Source organism: Dendrobates tinctorius, unplaced genomic scaffold, assembly GCF_039654945.1.
Source record: "Dendrobates tinctorius isolate UK_male_01 unplaced genomic scaffold, ASM3965494v1 ptg000022l, whole genome shotgun sequence".
Lineage (NCBI taxonomy): Eukaryota > Metazoa > Chordata > Amphibia > Anura > Dendrobatidae > Dendrobates > Dendrobates tinctorius.
The window spans coordinates 80,624,473-80,645,126 of record NW_027361690.1 but is presented as its reverse complement, the minus strand read 5'-3'; the positions used below and the strand labels follow the sequence as shown (position 1 = coordinate 80,645,126).

The 20,654-nt window shown below is 44.6% G+C and overlaps 1 protein-coding gene and 1 long non-coding RNA gene across 2 annotated transcripts; both read right to left on the bottom strand.

Moving 5' to 3' along the window:
* Positions 1–136: 136 nt before the first annotated feature.
* LOC141084429 (microtubule-associated serine/threonine-protein kinase 3-like) lies at positions 137–4,010 on the bottom strand. The gene is made up of 7 exons (XM_073569154.1): positions 3,909–4,010; positions 3,595–3,760; positions 3,341–3,442; positions 2,999–3,121; positions 2,735–2,844; positions 2,341–2,435; positions 137–284 (listed from the first exon to the last, which is right to left on the bottom strand). Exons 1-7 carry the CDS (start codon positions 3,975–3,977, stop codon positions 137–139), a joined length of 813 nt encoding a protein of 270 aa, XP_073425255.1. The 5' UTR covers positions 3,978–4,010.
* A 193-nt stretch (positions 4,011–4,203) lies between these two features.
* On the bottom strand, positions 4,204–6,215 carry LOC141083979 (uncharacterized). Its single transcript, XR_012230883.1, has 3 exons — positions 6,130–6,215; positions 5,582–5,790; positions 4,204–4,281 (listed from the first exon to the last, which is right to left on the bottom strand). It is a non-coding gene; the product is annotated as an uncharacterized lncRNA (long non-coding RNA).
* Positions 6,216–20,654: the final 14,439 nt, after the last annotated feature.

Genomic DNA, 20,654 nt, shown 5'->3' with positions numbered 1-20,654 from the left:
AAGGAAAGGATCAAGAGATGTTCTTGAAGATGTCTTCGTCTTTTGAAGATGTTTTGTGCTGGTCAGAATGCCACAAGTAGATGTACAAGTCCTTCCATATAGGTACAGCACTGATGGTGGACGTGCCGCACTTTCTTCAGGGCTCTAGATGTGGGGGTCTTCTGTCCATGCGATGTCTCTGGTGCTCTGGGGATAGCAGGCAAAAATGCAGCTTTCTCTGACAGCGCGAGCAGCCCTGGAGAATCCACGCCGACACGATGATATCATCCGGCGGAAGATGGAACCTATGAGAAAAGATGTAAAACTCATGTAAGTAATGGGACTCCATTTTAGAGGATACCACTGTGGTGTCACTGAGAGAGGACGGTAGAGGGATGCTCTCCATACATGGGTAAGGGGATCATTGTCAGTGGTCATACATGTGACAATCCCACCACTGACAGATGACATCTGCTCCACATGAATTCTTCTCATTGACATAATAAAACATGGACCCTATTGTCACACTTACCTCGCCTCCTTTCCTCCTCTTCTACTATCTCTGTTTTTTGTTGTTTTTTCAATTTTCGTGCAGATTTTCTTCTCTTCTGAGCAGGAGAATCTAATCAAAAATTCAGAAACAGATGTTGATGATAAACTTCTATAAGATTAGCTTTGTACGTTTATAGAGTATGCAAACTGATTAAGGCCTGTTTCACACATCATTTTTTTCCCATCAGTCAAGATCCGCCAATTTTTTTAAAAAACGGATCCGCCAAAAAAGGGGCGGATCCGTTTTTTACACCCATAGACTTACATTATTGGCGGATCTTGACTGACGGTCGTCCGTCACACCCGTTACTTTACGGATCAGCCAAGATTTTAGTGGCTCCCGGGCGGATGAGACGGACCCTGCAACGTTTTTTTGCAGTGACCGTCAGCTATTTTCTCTCCGGGAAGCATTTTAACCCTTATCTACCGTCCCGGGACCCGCTAAAATCTCTCTCTCTCTCCTCACCGGCATCAACCTCCCGATCTTGAATACCGGACCGGCCTCCCGCAAGCGATCGCGCCCATGGTTGGGGTCGCCTGGCCTCCCGCGAGATCGATGGGGACGCCCGGCCTCCCACGAGATCGTGACCATGGGGACGCCCGGCCTCCAGCGAGATTGCGGCCATGGGGACGACCGGCCTTCCGCGAGATCGCGGCCATGGGGACGACCTCCCGCGAGATTGCGGCCATGGAGACGACCGCGGGCACTTTAAATCAAGCCGCATTGCTTCTTCCACGGATCCGTTCTCCTACGTGGTCCAATGTCATCCGACATCGCTAAACGGAGACGGATCAGTTTCTTTCCATCTTTGGCGGATTTCAGCTGACCGCCGACGACGGAGGTATGAAACAGGCCTTAATATGCACCTGCAGCTTCTCTGTGTGTCGCCATGTGGGGTCTCCCAAAGGAAATATGTCCCCTTATTAACATGACATTACTTGCAGCTAGCCACAATGTTATTATGTAATCAGTTAGATAAAATGTCAGAGTAACTTCTAAGGGGACCTGTCACTAGGTCAAAAGTGTCCAGGATTCACTCTACTTTATTTCCACTGATCCCTTGACTATTCTGTTTCTTTTAGATTTGTTAAAATCCCCCATAGGGTTCTGAAGATTTGGGCCTTTTTATTTAGTGCTAATTGTAATTATCTTTACCATGGAGGCGTGACTCACAGGTAATTTTTGCCTGTAAACATGCCTCCAGAGAATCCTGTGAGCCACGCCCCATTGGTAAAGACCGTAAGTGTTAGCACTAAATAAAAAGTCCCATATCTCTGGAACCATATGGGGTATTTTAACAAAACAAAAAACGGAATACTAAGGGGGACAACGGGAATAAAGAAAGTAATTTTCTGAGTCTTTAAGAGCTGATCCACATTTTACTTTTTTATTATAGCTTATAATAGTGTGGCCTATAAATCTGTACATACAGTACCTGACAATGAGAGCGAGGATGACTCGCTGATTTTGTCACCATCAAGTTTGGAAGAAGACTCTCTGTGCCTGTTTGGTAGAAGAAAGACAAGTAAATTCAGAGTAAAAACAATAGAAAAATGGAAGAACATCTGTCTGTAATCCCAATTCTACCAGCAGGAATAGAGTGTAACTAGTAATATTGGTCTGTAGTGAACTGGAAATGAATGGCTGGTCACATTGATCAGTTATTACTACAGTGATATCACAAGCCAGACACACAGAAATCAGAAATCATTAAGAGCTGGATGCTGGACCTATATTTGTGTTCTCGTGTCTTATATTTGGATCTGAACATATATCAGACCTAAATCTCATGATAATAATCTACTCACATGTCTGAGCTTTGTTCGCTATTCTCTGGGAAACACTTTGAAGACAACATACGCTCTTCTACATTGTTCATCATCCTGGTACTTTTTGTATATAGCTGAAACAAGCAGAGAAATATAAAATTTGTATGGAGTTTGTATGTTCTCCCCTTGTTTGTGTGGGTTTCCTCCGTGTACTCCAGTTTCCTCCCACATTACAAAGACATATTGATAGGGAATTTAGATTGTGAGCCCCATCGGGGACAGTGTTGATAATGTGTGCAATTTGTAAAGCGCTGTGGAATATGTTAGCGCTATATAAAAATAAAGATTATTATTATTTATTTTTATAAGATATCTTATATTTAAACTTTTTTCTAATTATAGGTTTTATACATTTTATTGTCCACATACTTACTTTAGAAAACCTTTGAGAAGATGACACAAAATTTTGGACTTCTGGACAGTCATTGTCCTCACTTGTGTTCTCCTCATCTGAATCCATATGTTGGTGTTTCTTAAAGCTAGCTGCAAAGGACAAAAGTTATAAAAGATTATTAGTATAAGACCATGGTCAGACAGTCACCATGCTATCACTAATAATAATGGGAAATAATTGACACATAACATGAAAGACAAGACACACTGCAGTTTCAGGCAGATGACGTCTCATTTCACTTACTATTAAAGTAGCAGGTGTCCTCATCTGATGCTAGATCAAGACATAACAGGGGCTTCTGACTTGGAAGGTTGAGAAAACTTAAGCAACATAGAAATGGATGAATTTTTATCTCATTTGCTCCTCCTGGAAAAGGAAGACAAGAAAGAAAGCAATACAGTCATTGTCAAAGAAGCTGGTCCATATCTCTATTGTTTATATTAAAAACTGAAGATGTAATGTAGCCGACATGAAGGAATTGTACTGAAAGTAGGAAGAAAACCTCAGTGCTGATCCTCACAGACACAACCATTTGTCTGGTCAGAGAGGTATAATAAGTCATTAATAATACTATTATAATATTACCTGTCCCAAGTCTCTGTGCTGGATTTTTTTGGAGCAGCCCAGTTATCAGGTTCCGAGCATCATGTGGAGCAATGTATTCATTATATCTCCAAGTTATGTCATCTGTTACATAAAAAGCAAATATTACAGGAAATTCAACCTTTACATTTATTTTCATATAAACCATTTTCCTTAACAAAGCTAGAAACTAAAGCACAAAACCAATTAAACCAAATAACTGTGACATCACACAGCATTCAGAATATTTTACTTACCCCTGACGACACTGAGTAAAATCTCCCTTTGGGAATCTCCATAAAATGGTGTAAATCCATAAAGAAATTCATATAGGATGATCCCTACTGACCACCAGTCAATAGGCCTGCCATATGCTTTCCTTAAGATGACTTCTGGAGCCATGTAATGAGGGGTGCCACCAGTCTGGAATACAACAGAATAATTAGATGATGATCAATAAATATAAATGTGATACATAACATCAATGGAAACATTTTCTAGATGAGAAATTATCAGAGAAGGAGAAAGAGATGAGATTTGTGAAGTAGAAGGTCCGGTCAGTAAAGCTGACCTCATTATCATCGAACTCGCTGGTGATGTCCTCAATTGGAGCTCTGTAGATGTCTGATGTTGGTCTCATGATGCCGAGTGTTGAAAGTCCAAAATCCGTGACTTTAATATGTCCCGTTGATGTTATCAGGAGGCTGTGAAAGAAAAAAATGAAGTTAGCCCCGAGTAATAACCCATATACTGTAAGAGAAACTTTAACCTTCTTCCCCATTATTATACTATAAGGGTCACTTACTTCTCGGGCTTCAGGTCTCGGTGGACCACACCATAGCTGTGCAGGTATTCCACAGCCAAAATCGTTTCCGCAATGTACATACGGGCCAGGGGGACAGGAAAACGACCTATGTCCTTTAAAAGATTGTCACAGCCTCCTCCTACAGTAGAAAGCAAATATGACAGGTGAGAATTTGTTACAATGCAAATTACACATGATTAAGGTGAAAAAGAAATAGGCGGACACATTGGGGCAGGATCTCATACATAGAGATGGACTGAGTAATATAGTGTGTATACTGTGAAACAGTGCCCAGGGTGGTAGCCGTAGGCGAGTGTCATGAGTCAGGCACCTTAGCACATTACCGAAAACAGTGGCCTGTTTCCAGTGTAAGTGATGCTGTTGCAGCTGTTGACACCTCTCGGCTTATCTGGTTTGCCACACAGCGTGGCTGGGGTTCCCCGTGACCCCACGAATGAGAGATCACAACGGTGTATAAAAACAAGTTTGACTTTACTGTTCATAAAAAAGCACAGCTGGAGACACAGACATCCTTCTTTAGGTTACAATACAGTGGCATGTCTTCAACAAACATTTTTCACCGGCACAAGTGGTGAAACTTTTCACTATCAGAGTTAGGGGCTTCTAAATTTCTTAGATAGCTATAAATCTTCAGCTGCATCTTCCTACTTTCTCTAGCATTAGCCCACTTTCATGAACCACTTAGAAAAAGCGACTGTGGCTAACTTCTTTACTGTATGTGCCCCCAGCCTCGCCGACTTGTCTCTTTTCAGACCCACAGCTCTCAAGCCTTGGCTAACACTTTGCATTCCCGGAGTCTCATAGGATCTCTCACAAGTTGCTGAACCAGAGTTCCCTTCCCTAACTCGCCTACTAGGAGTATTCCACCGAAGAGCGAGCCATGGACGCGGGCGGAAGACGGTCATCATCGCTGCGTCTGACAGGTGAGTATCGACCACCAAGCACTGCTGCGTCGCTTGTGAGATCTGCATATTTGGCAGCTAACTAGCAACCATTTAGCGATGCACAAGCGATCCTGACCTGGTTGTATCGTGGTCGGGATCACTGGTGCATCACTAAATGTAACGGGGCCTTAACCCACAACTGTATACTACACAGTGACCCTTACAAAGAGGCCTAGCCGGACCTCATCTACTATTCTCTAAATTATTTCTCTGTGAAAGTTCCTATTTATAAAAATTGTTCAAGTAAAGAGAAATCTTCCGTTTATCCATAGTGGAAATTGCTGCCATGCTCAGTGAGGGCTTACAGGGGAGACGTTCACAGAGATCAATGGTTTTTCTGGCATCTTGGTAACAGATACATTATAGTAATTGCAGTGTGGACATGTACCCGTCCTAGTGGGCACATTCTGGTTATATATAGGTGCTAGGATTAAGCCATTGAGGCTGGATATAGATACAATGGATGTGTCCTACCTGGTAAATACTCCATGACCATACACAGATGAATTTTAGTAGGAAAGGAGCAGAACATGGAGGCCACAAAGGGACAATCAGCGAAGATTGAGATGTCCCTCTCCAGAAAGGCTCGTTCAAGTCTCCTTGGCTCTTTAAGGTTCTGTATGTCTATTTTCTTCATAGCACATACTTGGTTTGAGTCTTTATGGCGCACTAGGTGGACGGCCCTAGAGAAAAGTAAAATCCAAGATTTATTATGAATTCTTACTAACAATGTGTCTATAGACCTCATCTAATGATCTCCTGACCTAATGGTTAATACTAGATGTGAGGCCATCACTAGAAATCCATGTCTAGAATTACATAAAATAACACTCCATAAATGAACACTAGTGGGGGTCCTCATCCCTGTCACATCCTACCTGACCTGAATATTCACTGATGTGGATAGTGATGTGGACTCATATAATTTCTCTATGGGAGCATTGCAGGGGCAAAGCACAGAGACATAGGCATCGTCATAAGGAGCCCTGGGAAATAAATTATTATACCAAAATAAAGCTCACCCAAAAGATCCAGAGCTGATCAGTTTGATCGGCTTATAGTCGTTCTTACAAGGTAACCTCCACGGGTTATATGATCCGATCAAGGCCTATAGAGGAATAAGAAATGACAGTAAGACACAGAAGCTGGAGAAACATGTCAGCTCCAGATGCAGGAAGGTCTCACTTCTACATTACGTCCCTGCTGATTACACTACAGCAGATGTAGAGGAGGTGATACAAGCTGGACCCTCCACAGACACTATTATATTATAGGGGGATATCCCCCATACACATATGTCATTGTACTGCAAGGGAGGATAGGGGACATCACACAGAGGAGGTAAAATAATAACGTCATCATCACACACAATAGGTCTGATCTACATGAAAAACAGCGATATCCCATTATCATATGGGGTATAATATGGGATGTGTAATTCACACCCGTAATCAGATGATACACAGACGTCCCTCTGATACTTACATTGTCAGATTCCTGGATGATCTCTGGTGTCTCACATATTCCTCCATCAGTATTTGCCGGCACAGTTATTCCTAAAGTAATGATGAAATAATGAAGAGACGTCATGTATTAGTCTATATCAGCACTTATTATATAACATCCATATAGTGAAGGAAATGCCAAGACCCCTGTACATGGAGTAATACGAGGTGTATGGATATTCTGCACACACTGTGTATAGTTATGGCATATCTATATAATGTATACTGTACCATAAATGTGTGCTTCTTCAGGATCTGATCGAGTCACATCAATGACATGATTGGGGGCTGAGAAAAGCCCAGAGGGGAGAAGCCAAATTACATCAGTCCCCTCCATTACAGTCTATAGGGGGTTCATGAGCCGTCACCGGCCTCATACAGAGGATGAGGAGTAAATCTCCATATTCTCTACCGTTCTCTATAACTTGACATTGAATGTAAAATATTAGATGATCGGCTTACCTTCCATCAGATCAGGGTTTAGCCCCGGCTGACGGGTATCAGGGTCAGCAATATGGAGGTTTTGTGTCTCTTTGGAGTCATCTTCTGATATTTCCTGATGGATATAATATATACAATTTATATAACATTTCACAGACACTAAATGACCGTATATATAAGGCAGGAAGGAGTAATACTGGATTTACATGATAATTTCGGTATAGGTCGGACTATACACGGCGAATCTCTCCAGTAAGTCCATATTAATATATAAGGGATTTGTATATACCACTGTTCTCTAATAACGTCTATCAGAACTGCAGCATTTACAAGAAGGAAGATTGTGATAATCGCGTGAGACAGAGGCGGAAATACAAACTCTGCACTGCTGAGTACAGACTGTCATCACAGATGATGGAGCCACAGAGACAGGCTGCCATAAAGTGTCCTGTGTCTGCCTGGAGCGGACAGAGAGGCGTCTGATATCACACATCTGACCTTCTGCTATATGACTGGTAATCTGGGGAAGAATAAAACCAAGAATGTGTGCTTGTGCTAACTGATGTAGACGGGTTATTAACCACATAATACAGAATAATGACAGGATTGCAGGTGTAATATAGATAAAATACCATATTTTTCGGATTATAAGACACACTTTTTCAAAAATATAGTGCACATGTATGAGGACAGGAGCAAACAATTATTAATAAGCATGAAAATCAGATGCCGCTGATAGGAAGAGTTGCCGCCTATAGTCGTCGGAGATTGAGCCACAATTCAATATGTGTCAGGTAAGGGGTAAACTGCACATATAGCGATGAATCCGGGATGTGGAGTGTGACAATCACTGCAGGTATATTCTCCTGCTGTACTGATGGCTGCTGGAAATATAGAATCTTATCTACGGTATATAACTGTTTGCCTCTGTCCTCATACACGGCATTTATCTACATTACACCTGCACTCCTGTCACTATACTTTATTATAAGGCTAATAACCCGCCTATGTCAATTAGTACAAGTTCTCATATCTGGGGTTACTCTGATTTACCGCATTATTCGCTGCTTGTGCAGTCGGCAGTTTTTAGCACCATTGTTTATTATTAATCTGGAGACGATCAGACAACATGGGCGTGAGATGAAGAAGATAACGGATCCTTACCAGACGCTCCGGTGAGTAGGCCGGATTCTCCAGTACTAGCAGGACATTTTGGGCCAATTGTTTAATAAAGGCCAATTCTCCACTGTGGGATTTTTCTTCGGCCTATAGAAATGAGAAGAAACAAGAAAAGAAAATCATCAGATAAAGTGCAGAATGGAGGAGGCCATTTATGTCACCATGTTACCCCTGCTATCGGCACTACAAGTACTACATGACCGCTGCCGATGGAACCGGTCGCCTGAGAACCTTTACATTTCCATGTCCTTCCTCCGCACCCAGTGTATGGAAATAACGCATATGGCTGACTGGGACTTGTGGAAAATGGCCACAGCAGCCTCACACTCCAAACACGGGGTGACTGCAACACCAGACCAGAAAAAAACAAAACCTAATTCAGAATTAGCCCCTACACGCACCACACAGGCACAAGGAGTAAGGTGTTAATATCCCATAATAATACCTCTATCTTCCCAGGACATAAGTCCACTCATTATATTGGGATGTATCCGAAGTCACTATTTCCCCAGCAGTAACCTCCGTCCAAAGGACCTCACATTTAGCAGCCTCATACCCAGACCCATCCCCCGCTTCTGTGATGATAGGAACACAATCCTACCTCCCCAAGACCCCTACTTATCAAGTACCATCTTTTACATCCTGCTTCCTTTCCTCCCCATCTCTTCATATATATATGAATAAGGGCTGGTTGGTTAGATGCTGGAACATGAAACTGCAAAAAGGTGGAATCTCCCCAACCTTCTTCCATTTATTGTCCTCCATAACTCCTTCCCACGAATGGAGTCCTCCCATGTGGAGGGGGGTCCGGAGCTGAGCTACCTAATCACACGGAATATACAGGTACATTACATAACGGCAGCCGTCTGTAATAGCCGCGGACGGAGCTGAGTTCTGGCAGCGGCTGTTTTTCTGCTAACCATTTAAATGATGCAGTCAATGTCTGACAGCAGCATTTATATGGTGGGCACACCGCTGTCTAGCTCTCATCCACCCTCTATGATGTGATCGCAGGGGACCACTTACTGTGACACCTGAGGGTCTGCTGAAGATCCCCGTCACTTTAATACAAGTCCTTCCATGTCTATGTCAATGGGAAAATAACAGTTATGGCTCTTGAAAGAAAGTTATGAAAAGATGAGAGCAGAAAAGCAAAAAATAATCCTGATCCTTAAAGTGTTATCTATCCAATCCCCCATGTCCATAATCCACAACCTTCTCACCCTACTTCTATTAACCCTTTATATCCCACCTTTTCCCTTGTCATGTAGCTTGTAGGCCCTATTTCATCTCCCCGGTTATTCTGGGTATTGCATTTAGGTTAAACTTAATCTTGTATTCCATTATTATATTTATATGATTTGTGCAGATTATCTGCTACTTACCTGTTGGACCAATGTCCAGATGTTCTGCTGTAAATGCTCTAGGTATTCTAGGCTTATGCGACCTTGGTGGTATTTGGTCAGGCAGTCTCTCACTAGCTCCATAACCAGCCGGTAAGTGAAGCTGAGGACGCTATCGGGTAGTGGTAGCACAATGTCAGGGTCATAGGTGGTAAGAATCCCCTGGAGTAGTGCTAACACCTGAAGTTTGTCTGAAGAAATTCCAGACATTGAAAATAAATCCAATCGCAATAGTGTATGACTTGCTATGCAGCTTATCACAAACAGCAATGACAACAGGTTGTCAAAGTGATGATCGGAGTGTAAACACTTGTGTAAGTAGTGATGGTCAATTGTGATGTCATAATGATGTCATAATGGAATCTTGTGTTCTGATTCTAAAGGGGCCTCTTACCTTATAAGGAAGTTGGCTAGTATCTCTTAAGGAGGCAACAATATAGGCTCAGCATCAGTACCAGATGCAGGCGTGGAGGAAAGGGCAATGGGTGCTTTACTTTTCTGATCAGTTAGTCTATTTTCATGTTGTAAGAAATTATTTATATTTGTTAAACAGAATAAATATTCTAACAATTTGTGTGAATAATAAATTCAGATTGCAGTGATAAATTATGTATCTTTATTGCGGGAACAGGGACAGACTGGGACTGCATCCAGCCCTGGCATATGAAGCACACAGACCCATGCTGCTCTCCCACACCCACTACTATTACAAAGATGACCCTGCCTACCATTGGAGCAAATCAAAATGTATTACTATCAATAATACAAATATATGAGCATTCTCACTAAGGTCTCTTTATAATATTAATACTACCCCTCTGGGTCTCCTTATAATATTAATAGTTCCCCTATTAGTCTCCTTATAAGGGAATCTGTCAGGAGGATCAACCCTCCTAAACCATCTATAAGGGCATTGTAGGGAATCTCTCAGGTAGTGCTTGAGGTCGGCATTAGGCCGTGTTCACACATGCAACAAGTTAGTTTAGCAAAGAAGGGTTTATTAACTCCAGAATCCCAGGTAGGACACAAAACAGCCATGCTCCAACCAAAAGGTAAAAACCGCAGGAAAGCATAGTACATAAGGCAGGTGAATACTCCATCAGTCGTACATCCAGTACTCCGGCAGGCAGGGCTGCCACTAGGAATTTCGGGGCCCCATACTGGCAAAATTTTCGGGGCCCCCTTTAGACTCCGCCCAGGCTCCATCCAGCCCCGCCTCCACCACTCGAACTGTCCACAGTCCCACCGCTCTCTTGGATAAACTCCACTTCTCACCTATCACACATTAACAGTTCCCATCACCAGGTCACACATATAGCCAGCAGCTTTTGCTTTGGCCAAAAGATTGTTTTAAGTCGCCACCATAACAGGGTAGACACTTTTGGCCAGGCCCTACTCTACTGTAACCTATTAAATATTTGTTAAAATATGCAATACAATTTAGGTATATTTTTATTTATTTTTCAATTTTTTAAAATGACCAATAATATCACATACAAGGAACAAATACCGCTACACCATGTCCAGACCACATATTACCACCACATAGTGACCTATAATAAGACATACAAGGAACAAATACCGCCATACCATGACCAGACCACATATTACTACCATAGTGACCGAATAATATCACATACAACGAACAAATACCACCGCACCATGAACAGACCGCAAATTACCACCACAAAGTGACCAAATAATAGAATATACAAGGGACAAATACCACTGCACCACGCCCAGACCACATATTACCACCACATGGAGACTGAATACTACAATACTGACATTAATTAAAAAAACATAATACTATGACCATAAGAGACATTATACACACAAGATCTGTACTTAGTATGCAGTGTCTGTGTACAGGTAATATAGTGATCAATGACATTATACACAGGAGCTCTGTATATAATGTACAGGTAACACAGTGATCACCGGTGACATTATACACAGGACCTCTGTACATAGTGTCAGTGTACAGGTAACACACTAACTCACCAGTGATGTCTCTAGGTGAAGTCCTTCATCTTTGTTTTTCATCTTTCATCCAGCACAGATCGCCATCACGTCTTCCAGCCAGGACTTGTCTCTGCAGGAAATATCACAGTTATCTAGAGCTCCGCTTGCAGAACACATTACTTATTTTTTCCCAACTTCTACATTACACCACATGAAGAAAAAAAGGCGACATAGTATCACTCTACACAGTAACAGGACCGCCCCCCCATTTACAACAGTATCCTCAAGAAAATAAAATACATCACTGCAGTAATAATATCCCTTAATTAGCCCCTATGGTAATAATATCCCCCATCCTGACTCCCGTGTGTCTCATTTTTGGCTTCAGCCATATGTTCTCCCATCCCACCCTCATCAGTATCCATTCTGCCCCATATGATCTCCCCTCCTGACCAATCTGTCTAAATCGTATCCATCCTGCCCCATGACCCTGCTCCATCTATCTCCAATCATGCCCGGTGTCTCACATTCTGCCCCCTCCTGTGTCTCACTGTCACATTCTGCCCCCTCCTGTGTCTCACTGTCACATTCTGCCCCCTCCTGTGTCTCACTGTCACATTCTGCCCCCTCCTGTGTCTCACTGTCACATTCTGCCCCCTCCTGTGTCTCACTGTCACATTCTGCCCCCTCCTGTGTCTCACTGTCACATTCTGCCCCTCCTGTGTCTCACTGTCACATTCTGCCCCCATGTCCAGCATTCTGCCCCAGTCTCTTGCATTCTACCCCCAGCGTCCACCATTCTGCCCGCAGCGTCCAACATTCTGCCCCAGCTCACAGCCTGCCCCCATGTCCAGCATTCTGCCCGCAGCGTCCAGCATTCTGCCTCAGTCTCCAGCATTCTGCCCCAGCTTCGAGCATTCTGCCCCATGTCCAGAATTCTGCCCCAGCGTCCAGCATTCTTCTGCCCCATGTCCAGCATTCTGCCCCGTCTCACAGTCTGCCCTCATATCCAGCATTCTGCCACCAGCGTCCAGCATTCTGTCCCCAGCGTCCAGCATTCTGCCCCATGTCCATTCTGCCCCCAGTGTCCAGCATTATGCCCCATGTCCAGCATTCTGCCCCCAGCATCCAGCATTCTGCCCCATGTCTATTCTGCCCCCAGTGTCCAGCATTATGCCCCATGTCCAGCATTCTGCCCCAGCGTCCAGCATTCTGCCCCATGTCCATTCTGCCCCCAGCATTCTGCCCCATGTCCAGCATTCTGCCCCCAGCGTCCAGCATTCTGCTCCCAGCATTCTGCCCCTAGCGTCCAGCATTCTGCCCCCAGCGTCCAGCATTCTGCCCCCAGAATTCTGCCCCCAGCGTCCAACATTCTGCCCCCAGCGTCCAGCATTCTGCCCCCAGCATTCTGCCCCCAGCGTCCAGCATTCTGCCCCCAGCATTCTGCCCCCAGCGTCCAGCATTCTGCCCCAGCGTCCAGCATTCTGCCCCCAGCGTCCAGCATTCTGCCCCATGTCCATTCTGCCCCCAGCATTCCTGCCCCATGTCCAGCATTCTGCCCCCAGCATTCTGCCCCCAGCGTCCAGCATTCTGCCCCCCGCATTCTGCCCCCAGCGTCCAGCATTCTGCCCCCCGCATTCTGCCCCCAGCGTCCAGCATTCTGCCTCCAGAATTCTGCCCCCAGCGTCCAGCATTCTGCCCCCAGCATCCAGCATTCTGCCCCCAGCATTCTGCCCCCAGCGTCCAGCATTCTGCCTCCAGAATTCTGCCCCCAGCGTCCAGCATTCTGCCCCCAGCATCCAGCATTCTGCCCCCAGCATTCTGCCCCCAGCGTCCAGCATTCTGCCCCAGCATCCAGCATTCTGCCCCCAGCATTCTGCCCCCAGCGTCCAGCATTCTGCCCCCAGCATTCTGCCCCAGCGTCCAGCATTCTGCCCCAGGCCCCCTGGATAGCCGCTCTCAAAAAAAAAAAAATTCTTCTTACCTTGTTATCTGGCTGTGCTCCAGCGGCGAGGCTCCCTCCCTCTCCCAGTCCCACGTAGCACACTGACTGAATGAGGAAGTGGATGAGCAGAGCAGTGTGTGACGTCAGGTGAGGGCGGAGCTGTGGCTGGACCATTGTGCAGGGGGGGATTTCTGCGCTGGCTGGACCATGGTGCGGGGGGGGCCTGCCCGAGGGGCCCAGGGGGCCCGGGGGGCCCAGCAGGTGCTGAGTCTGAATTTAAAATAAAGCTGCAGAAGCCTGTATAAAATGTAGGGGGGCCCCAGCGCGGATCGGGCTGCCAGCATGGTCGGGCCCCCCTAATCACCGGGCCCCATACACATGTAAGGCCTGTCATGCCCTGATGGCGGCCCTGCCGGCAGGTATATGTCCTATACTGCAGGTATACTTCCAATACTCCAGCAGGTATACATCCAATATTCCGGCAGGTATACATCCAATACTCCTGCAGGTAAACGTCCTATACTCCGGTAGGTACTTGTCCAGGGCCGGACTGGGACTGAAAATCAGCCCTGGCACACAAACCAAAGCAGCCCACATACAAATCTCTATTCTTAACCCCTTTCTGACATCAGACGTACTATCCCATCCATGGGACTCGGGCCCCTATGCCCATGGACGGGATAGTACGTCTAGCGCGATCAGCTGTGCCCACGTGGTGAGCGCTGCTGATCGCGGCCGGGTGTCAGCTGATTATCACAGCTGACACCCGGCACTATGTGTCAGGGGCGGTCACGGACCGCCCCCGACACGTTAACCCCTTGCACACCGCGATCAAACATGATCGCGGTGTACAGGGGGATAAAGGAAAGCATCAGCAAGGAGGGGGCTCCCTCCGTGCTTCCCTGAGCCCCCCACAGCAGTGCAATATGCAGTGCTGCTGCGGGGGGCTCTTTCCCTGCAGGTCACCGGATCCAAGATGGCGACCGGGACCTTCGAGGGCCTGCAGGGAGCTGGCATCCTCAGTGCCTGCAAAGCGCAGGTGTAACGTCCGTCTGCAAGTCTGGGCTGCACAAAGACAGCGCCCCGAGTAACCCCGATACCCTTTACCCCTATACAGGGATCTGGATTTACAACAGAGCCCAGGAGGCGCTGTCAGAATAGGGACAGTGCGCCAGAGCAGGACGGTCGCCAATAGAAAAGCAGGAAGGAGCCAAAAATGTAGTCAGAACCAGGCGAGCAGTGGAGGTACAGAAACGGCAGGCAGAGGCAGAGTCGAGAGTCCAGGCCAAGGTCACAAAACGGGAGGGCGGTAGAGGTGCAAAAACGGCAGGCGGTAGCAGAGTCGAATATCCAGGCCAAGGTCACAAACCGGGAGAATAGCAGAGGTACAGAATCAGCAGGCAGAAGGGAGGTCAGGGGTCCAAGCCAAGGTCAGCGTCAGTAGTCGGGAGAAAGGCAAAGTACAAAAACGGTAGGCAATAGAATAGTCAGAAATCCAGGCTGAGGTCAGAGTAAACTAAAGTAAATCACAAAGTAGCACGCAAGGGGAACCAAGAATATACCAGGCGGCTTGCAAACCCAGTCCCAAGGTATTTGAGGGATCAGGTCATCCCTCACAGGCTCCCGGGCTGATGATGTCATCAGGACCGCCCCCAGGACCAGACCTGAGGATGATGCACCAACCCCTTCATGACTGACAGAGGAGCGGAGTCTGCGTCCACTAGACGCCTGCGCAGAAGCCCTTTCACTGTTGCCGCCATCACTCGGGCGCGAGCCACGGCGCCTCCCAGTGGCCGAGGCAGGAACAGCAGGCCCCGAGTTCGACGGCGATGTGTCAGTCCGGCGCCTCCTGGTGGCCGAGGCCTGGACAGCAGGCCCCGAGCCCGAGGGCGGTGTGACAGTCCGTCGTCTCCTAGTGGCTGAGGGCGGAACAGCAGGCCCCGAGTCTGACGGCGACGTGACAGCAGGCACGAGAAAGCCTTGTGCAGTGCCTGTGACAGATTACTGATCCGTCACAGTGACCTGTGATGTGACAGGACAGTGATGTCCCCCATGGGACAACCTAATAAAGTTAAAAAAAAAAGTGTAAAAATAATTTTTAAAAAATCGCTAAATAAATTAAAAAAAAAAAAAAATATTCCCTAATAAATTCATTTTCTGGAAATAAAAAAAAATAAAAAAATATAAAAGTACACATATTTGGTATCGCCGCGTCCGTAACAACCTGCCCTATAAAACGGTCCCATTAGTTAACCCCTTTAGCAAACCCCTTAAAAAATAAAAATAAAAAAACGAAGCAAAAAATAATGATTTATTATCATACAGCCGAACAAAAAGTGCAATAACGCACAATCAAAAAGACTCATATAAATATCCATAGTAATGCTGAAAACGTCATCTTGTCCCACAAAAAACGAGCAACCACACAGCATCATCAGAGAAAAAATAAAAAAGTTATAGCTCGCAGAATAAAGCGATGCAAAAATAATTATTTTTTATATAAAATTGTTTTTATTGCATATAAGCGCCAAAACATAAAAAAATGACATAAATGAGGTATCGCTGTAACCATACTGACCAGAAGAATAAAATCACTTTATCAATTTTACCGCACATGGAACGGTGTAAACGCACCCCCCAAACGAAATTCATGAAACGCTGGTTTTTGTTCATTCTGTGTCCCAAAAATCGGAATAAAAAGCTATCAAAAAAGTCACGTGCCCGAACATGCTACCAATAAAAATATCAACTCGTCCCGCAAAAAATAAGACCTCACATGACTCAGTGGGTCAAAATACGGAAATATTATAGCTCTCGATATGTGGTGATGCAAAAACTATTTTTACAATAAAAAGCGTCTTTTAGCGTGTGACAGCTGCCAAAATAAAAACCGCCATAAATAGTAAATCAAACCCCCCATTATCACCCCCTTAGTTAGCGAAAAATAATAAAATTTAAAAAATGTATTTATTTCCATTTTCCCATTAGGGTTAGGGCTAGGGCTAGGGTTAGGGCTAGGGTTAGGGCTAGGGCTAGGGCTGAGATTAGGGTAACGGGTGTGTTGGGGTTAGGGTTGGAGTAAGAATTGGGGGGTTTCCACTGTTTGGGCAAATCAGGTGCTCTCCAAACGCAACATGGCGTCTGATCTCAATTCCAGCCAATTCTGCGTTGAAAAAGTCAAATGGTGCTCCTTCCCTTTCAAGCTCTGCCATGCGCCCAAACAGTGTTTTCCCACACATATGGGGTATCAGCCTACTCAGGAAAAATTGCAAAACAACTTTTGGGATCCTATTTCTTCTGTTGCCCTTATGAAAATGAAAAATTGGGGGAAAAAATATCATTTTTGTGGGAAAAAATATGATTTTTTTATTTTCACGCCAGGGCGTTATAAACTTCTGTGAAGCCCTTTGGGGTTCAAAGTGCTCACCACACATCTAGATAAGTTCCTTAGGGGGTCTAGTTTCCAAAATGGTGTCATTTGTGGGGGGTTTCCACTGTTTAGGTACATCAGGGACTCTCCAAAGGCAACATGACACCCGCAGACCATTCCATCAAAGTCTCCATTCCAAAACGTCACTACTTCGCTTCCGATCCCCGACGTGTGCCCATACAGTAGTTTTCTCCCACATATGGGGTATCAGTGTACTCAGGACAAATTGGACAACAACTTTTGGGGTCCATTTTCTCCTGGTACCCTTGGGAAAATAAAAAAGTTGGGGACTAAATGATCTTGTTTGTGGAAAAAATACGATTTTTTTATTTTCACGCCCGGGCGTTATAAACTTCTGTGAAGCACTGGGAAAGTTCAAAGTGCTCACCAAACACCTAGATAAGTTCCTTACGGGGTCTAGTTTCCAAAATGGTGTCATTTGTGGGGGGATTCCACTGTTTAGATACATTAGGGGCTCTCCAAAGGCAACATGACACCAGCAGACCATTCCATCAAAGTCTGCATTCCAAAACGTCACTACTTCCCTTCCAAGCCCCGACGTGGGCCCATACAGTAGTTTTCTCCCACATATGGGGTATCAGGGTACTCAGGACAAATTGGACAACAACCTTTGGGGTCCATTTTCTCCTGGTACCCTTGGGAAAATAAAAAAATTGGGGACTAAATGATCATGTTTGTGGAAAAAAAACGATTTTTTTATTTTCACGCCCGGGCATTATAAACTTCTGTGAAGCCCTTGGGGGGTTCAAAGTGCTCACCACACATCTAGATAAGTTCCTTAGGGGGTCTAGTTACCAAAATGGTGTCATTTGTGGATTGTTTCCACTGCTTAGGTACATCAGGGGCTCTGCAAAGGCAACATGACAACCACAGACCATTCCATCAAAGTCTGCATTCCAAAACGTCACTACTTCCCTTCCGATGCCCGACGTGTGCCTATATAGTAGTTTTCTCCCACATATGGGGTATCAGTGTACTCAGGAAAAATTGGACAACAACTTTTGGGGTCCATTTTCTCCTGGTACCCTTGGGAAAATAAAAAAATTGGGGACTAAATGATCATGTTTGTGGAAAAAATACGATTTTTTTATTTTTACGCCCGGGCGTTATAAACTTCTGTGAAGCACTGGGGGAGTTCAAAGTGCTCACCACACACCTAAATAAGTTCCTTAGGGGGTCTAGTTTCCACAATGGTGTCATTTGTTGGGCGTCTCTACTGTTTAGGTACATTAGGGGCTCTCCAAAGGCAACATGACACCCGCAGACCATTCCATCAAAGTCTGCATTCCAAAAAATCACTACTTCCCTTCCAAGCCCTGACGTGGGCCCATACAGTAGTTTTATCCCACATATGGGGTATCAGCATACTCAGGACAAATTGGACAACAACTTTTGGGTCCATTTTCTCCTGGTACCCTTGGGAAAATAAAAAAGTTGGGGACTAAATGATCTTGTTTGTGGAAAAAATACGATTTTTTTATTTTCACGCCCGGGCGTTATAAACTTCTGTGAAGCACTGGGAAAGTTCAAAGTGCTCACCAAACACCTAGATAAGTTCCTTACGGGGTCTAGTTTCCAAAATGGTGTCATTTGTGGGGGGTTTCCACTGTTTAGATACATTAGGGGCTCTCCAAAGGCAACATGACACCAGCAGACCATTCCATCAAAGTCTGCATTCCAAAACGTCACTACTTCCCTTCCAAGCCCCGACGTGGGCCCATACAGTAGTTTTCTCCCACATATGGGGTATCAGGGTACTCAGGACAAATTGGACAACAACCTTTGGGGTCCATTTTCTCCTGGTACCCTTGGGAAAATAAAAAAATTGGGGACTAAATGATCATGTTTGTGGAAAAAAAACGATTTTTTTATTTTCACGCCCGGGCATTATAAACTTCTGTGAAGCCCTTGGGGGGTTCAAAGTGCTCACCACACATCTAGATAAGTTCCTTAGGGGGTCTAGTTTCCAAAATGGGGTCACTTGTGGGGGGATTCCACTGTTTAGGTACATCAGGGGCTTTACAAACGCGACATGGTGTCCGATCTCAATTCCAGCCAAAAAAGTCAAATGGTGCTGCTTCCCTTCCGAGCTCTGCCATGCACCTAAATAGTGGTTTACCCCCACATATGGGGTATCAGCGTACTCAGGACAAATTGCCCAATAACTTTTAGGGTCCTGTTACCTTTGGGAAAATGAAAATTGGGGGTGAAAAGATCATTTTTGTGGAAAAAATATGATTTTTTAATTGTACCGCTGTACGTTATAAACTTCTGTGAAGCCCTTGTGGGTTCAAAGTTCTCACCACATATCTATATAAGTTCCTTGGGGAGTCTAGTTTCCAAAATGGGGTCATTTGTGGGGGGTTTCCACTGTTTAGGTACATCAGGAGCTCTCCAAACGTGACATGGCGTCCAATCAGAATTCCAGTCAATTTTGCATTGAAAAAGTCAAACGGCGCTCCTTCCCTTCTGAGCTCTGCCATGCGCCGAAGCAGTGGTTCCCCCCCACATATCAGATATCAGCATACTCAGGACAAATTGCACAATAACTTTTCCAGTCCAATTTCTCCTTTTACCCTTGGTAAAATAAAAAAAATTGAACCTGAAATATTTTTTTTGTGAAAAAAAGTTAAATGTTCATTTTTTTTAAATATTCAAAAAATTCCTGTGAAGCACCTGAAGGGTTAATAAACTTCTTGAATGTGGTTTTGAGCACCTTGAGGGGTCCAGTTTTTAAAATGGTGTCACTTTTGGGTATTTTCTATCATATAGACCCCTCAAAGTGGCTTCAAATGTGATGTGGTCTGTAAAAATAAAATGGTGTTGTAAAAATGAGAAATCGCTGGTCAACTTTTAACCCTTATAACTTCCTAAAAAAAAAAATTTTGGTTCCAAAATTGTGCTGATGTAAAATAAACATGTGGGAAATGTTACTTATTAAGTTTTTTGTGTGCCGTAGCTCTGTGATTTAAGGGCATAAAAATTGAAAGTTGGAAAATTGCGACATTTTCCAAATTTTCGCCAAATTTCCGTTTTTTCACAAATAAACGTAAGTTATATGAATTAAATTTTACCACTAACATGAAGTACAATATGTCACGAGAAAACAATGTCAGAATCACCAGGATCCATGGAAGCTTTTCAGAGTTATTACCTCATAAAGGGACAGTGGTCAGAATTGTAAAAATTGGCCCGTCATGAACGTGCAAACCACCCTTGGGGGTAAAGGGGTTAAATAGTAAATAAATGTATCTTCCATGCAATCTTTTCTGTACAGCTTGTAGGTGAGAACAGTAAGGCCTCTTTCACACTTCAGTTGTTTGACGTCAGTCAAAATCCACCAGGTTTATAAAAAAACGGATCCGCCTTTTTTTGGTGGGTCCGTTTTTTTTTTCCCATAGACTTGCATTAGCGGCGGATTATGTCTGATGGTCGTCCGTTGCATCTGTTTTTTGACGGATTTGTTTGTTGTTTAGCATCTGCCATCTGGAGTAGACAGGCTAGGGAACATTTTTTTTCAGGGGTGGACCCACTATTTTAAACTGCGCATGCCCGGAACATTTATTCTGTCATGCATTTTAACCCCAAATGCCGTTCTGGCAAATCTCTCTCTTCTCTCTTCCGGTGCATTCTTTTTATGCATAGTGGAAACGGATCC